The sequence below is a fragment of the Palaemon carinicauda genome, chromosome 18, assembly GCF_036898095.1.
Source record: "Palaemon carinicauda isolate YSFRI2023 chromosome 18, ASM3689809v2, whole genome shotgun sequence".
In the NCBI taxonomy this organism is placed as follows: Eukaryota; Metazoa; Arthropoda; class Malacostraca; order Decapoda; family Palaemonidae; genus Palaemon; species Palaemon carinicauda.
The window spans coordinates 126,651,804-126,655,699 of NC_090742.1; the positions used below are offsets into that span (position 1 = coordinate 126,651,804).

Genomic DNA, 3,896 nt, shown 5'->3' on the forward strand with positions numbered 1-3,896 from the left:
AATACTGCCTTTATTATAACTGCGGCTCCGCAATGCTGCTTGCGCTTCCAAGCACGGCAATACTGCCTTTATTTATATAATACTCTTTTTTTAAATAAAATTTCGCTCCCGCAACACTGCTTGCTCTTCCAAACACGGCAATACTGCTTTAATTTATATTATAATTTCTGAAATATTACTGTACCTACGCAATACTGCGTGTGCTTCAATTACCACTGACTATTTTGTATCTCCATCTTTAAAGTTATGTTTAGAATGCAGTATCAAGTTTGTAAATTTTCATAAAACCAAGAATTAGACACAGTGTAACTTTTATACAAGCAGTTCTGTACGAGGGACGTAGCCTCACATTTGCCGCAAATACAATATTGACAAACTTATTGAAGAAAAATCAACTTTCAGTGCCAACATACGGAAATTAAAATCAATATTTCCAAACATACCTTTTCCCCTCCTACTTGACACATAATTCTCTCTGTTAATTGGTAAATCGAACTAATCAACTATCTATGGTATAAATGACCCTGTTGGACAAAGAAATGGCCAAAACAAAGCTGATTTCCAGCAAGACACAACACGAACACCAGCAGCTTTGTCAAAGGCCATTTTCTTGATAACCTGTGTAATGACAGTGATTGGGGGAACAAATAATCCAAACTTTCCTCCCCAATATTCTGAGAAAGCGTCTATACCGTTACACGTGGGACTCCAATATCTTGAATAATACGAATTCAGTTTCGCATTATGTTCGGAAGCGAACCAATCAATATGTGTATTTCCAAATCTAGCCTGAATGATATATAATATTTTAAATGAGATACCCCAGTCATCAATGTCTATAATCTTTGACAGATAATCTGATTTTTCATTCATTGTTCTAGGAATCCATTCCATTTCCAACAAAATAGACTTTGCAATACAAAATCGAAAAATATCAATAGCTATACTTTGCAATTCCACCTTCATAGAACCTTTCGATACGATCGCTTCAACCCCTTGATTGTCAGTAAACCATTTCACCCTCTGACCAGTCAGAATATGATCTAACGACTGTAAAACACGATAAACAGCTACCAATTCTCGCCATATCGAAGACTTAAGACTTTCTTCAATGGACCATGTACCATATGAAATACCAGTTTTCGCACTGACTGCATAGCCAGCAAACCCTGTACTACTAGCGTCAGAATATACAATTTTTGACCATTGAAAAGACACATTGATATGTTTTAAATTCAGTTCCGACAGAGATATTTGCCAATATTCTAGTTGTCTCTTACTTTCATCAGAAATTTTTATATACTGATCCCAGTGACTAGCAGCGAGTACGTCAATACTTAAATTCCGGGTCATTATTTGAGAAACTTTTCCTGTGACAACACTCATTGAAATAATTTGACCAATACAGCTCGCTACTTTCTTAACATGAACGTACCTGTGTACTTTAATACTATTCAATATTTCTGAAATCGTATTGATGCACTTAAGTAATCTTCGATCAGGGATGAATATCAAACTGTTTCCAGAATCAAGCATCACACCTAAAAACTCCAGAACCTGAGTGGGTGACCAGATACATTTCGTTGCATTCGGGATGAATCCCGATGACAACAGATCATTTTTTATATGCTGGCTAAGTTTAATGGCGCCATCAAGAGATTGCGAACAACCGTATCCATCATCTAAGAACATGGTGACTAACCTTCCCTCACTGCACCATTTCTTCAGCAGCGGTCTTGTCAACTTTTTAAACATATAGCAGGCGCTTGAAATTCCGAAAGGGAGAACATTAAACTTGTAAAAATTAGTCTTTCCTTCCCTATTTATCCAAGAAAACCAAAGGTATTCTCTGTGAGGCTCATAGATGTCAACAAAATGATAAGCGCTGGTCAAATCAAACTTAATTTGATAACCCTTGCTTTTAAATAATGATAATGCAATTCTAATATCTTCATATTTTACAGGTTGTTTCCACAAATGCTTATTCACTTCTCTTAAATCAAGAATAAGTCTTTTACGTTTAGAATTTTGAATGGAAACAGTCAACGGATTTACAACATGGGGGGGGGGGGCTTTCGCAAACTGATATTAGTGCTCTATATACTAGATCTTGGATAGCTTCTGAAACAAAATCAAGTTCTAACAAAGCAGATTGATTGTTTTTACAAAATGTTCTCGAAGGTTTCAAATACAAAGGTAACTTATAGCCTTTTTCTATTACGTCGAGTACAAAATCACTCGAGCCAATTGACCTCCAAAATTGAATATGTTTCTTTAACCTACCTCTAACTATCATACTTTTCTGTCCCTGCTCATATTCATAAAAATCATGGGTAAATCTATTATAATCAAAATACTCATCTTCTAACAAGTCTGTTGACACCTCCGGTTTACTTCCTTGCTGGCCCACTAGTTGCCTGCTCCCCGCCGGCACTGGCTGCTCCGAAAAGGGTTGCACCTCTGGAATAGGGACAATTCCGCCGGAAGTATGAGAAAGCCCCACAAGCAAAACGGTCCTGGAGCGACGAAGCTGGAACTTCCGGTGTTGAAACTATTGGTGCTGGTTTGGCCACGAAAAAACCTGCCTCTTCCAACCAGAACAGATCCATATGGTTTGTGACCGGAAACGCCTGAACCCCAATAATTGTTTCCGGCAGTAGAGTCAAACGACCGCCGAGAACCGCCTTGGAGATAACTTTGAGTCTTCTGCTTTTTGAGTGCCCTGCTCTCAGCCTTGTTTATTCTAGATTCATCCTCGCTGTCGGACGCAACAGGATATGTTTCGTACTGCCTGACAGTTTCCCATCCGCCTGCTGATGTATTGGCAATTCTAACAAGTTTATTCCTTTTATGTACTTTTTCTCTAACTTCCTCAAGCCGTTCTCTCACATAGTCCAATTTTCCGTTTTCTACGCCCCAAAAGCACTGGTTAATTGCATCTTCAAGTTCACTATTAAACTCATATTGGTGTTTGTTTCCAAGAAATTTCCATGACCAGTCCTTTTCAGTTTTTAATTTCTTCACTTCAGTGGCAACGGTTAATGAATTGCCTTGCACATCTCTTTTCAAGTTCGAAAGTTCTGCCAAAATGGTATTCAATTGAACTTGAATAGCAGAGTCACTATCACCATTGCTTGCCATTTTAAGCCGTGTAAAAGATTTGCCACTCCTTTGTATCTATAATAACCGGTGTTATAAAAGCTTGTCCGTTCAGTCCAACGTCCGAAGCGGAATGACTTGTTCACTGCCTAAGACCAACTGAGCAAAACTTACTGACACACCGCCTACTGAACATTCCATCCATCAAGGAAATGAATTTTCCTCTTATTCATAAATTCAAACGTGGAAAATTACCTTTGTCTTACCCATATCTCAGTGTGGCACGGTTAGCGGGCGAACTGCCGTAAAATTTGCTAATCACTCTGGTACTGCCTATTGTGTCGAGTTGTGGTGGCAGGTGTTATTCTTGTGGATATAGACAGAAGAATGAAGTCGGTGACATATAAGGCCGGCAGGTGATGGGATATTTGTGTTTGGCAATCTTCTACTGTGAATCAAGGCCTGTGATAGTGAGGCCATTGAAGTGAGTGCAATACAGTGTATTATGGATGTTATATGATATTTCAATTGGAATTGCCCTTATTGGTAATTGGATTCTTTGTATATATACAGTAATGTTTAATGATATGAGTACATTTAATTTGGTGCTGAGTGCTTTAGTGGCTACAGTACCATAATTTACAGTGGTATTTATTTACATTGCTATAAACATAGTTATTGTTAGAAATATACATATCAATATGGATTGTTCGTGTACTTTACTAGAAGGGTTTTATTTAGGACAAATATTTTTTTTAATAACTAAATCGGGAAAATTAGGGAAAATTCCAAATTTG

The 3,896-nt window shown here is 37.8% G+C and overlaps 1 protein-coding gene across 1 annotated transcript; it reads right to left on the bottom strand.

Annotated features, from left to right (window-relative positions):
• Nucleotides 1-507: 507 nt before the first annotated feature.
• Nucleotides 508-1,692, bottom strand: LOC137657540 (uncharacterized). The gene has a single exon (XM_068391874.1). It carries the CDS (start codon nt 1,690-1,692, stop codon nt 508-510), a length of 1,185 nt encoding a protein of 394 aa, XP_068247975.1.
• Between the last annotated feature and the right edge of the window lie 2,204 nt (nt 1,693-3,896).

Coding starts and splice junctions, on each gene's coding strand:
- LOC137657540 (XM_068391874.1), bottom strand. CDS start 1,692: ATGTTCTTAGATGATGGATACGGTTGTTCGCAATCTCTTGATGGCGCC.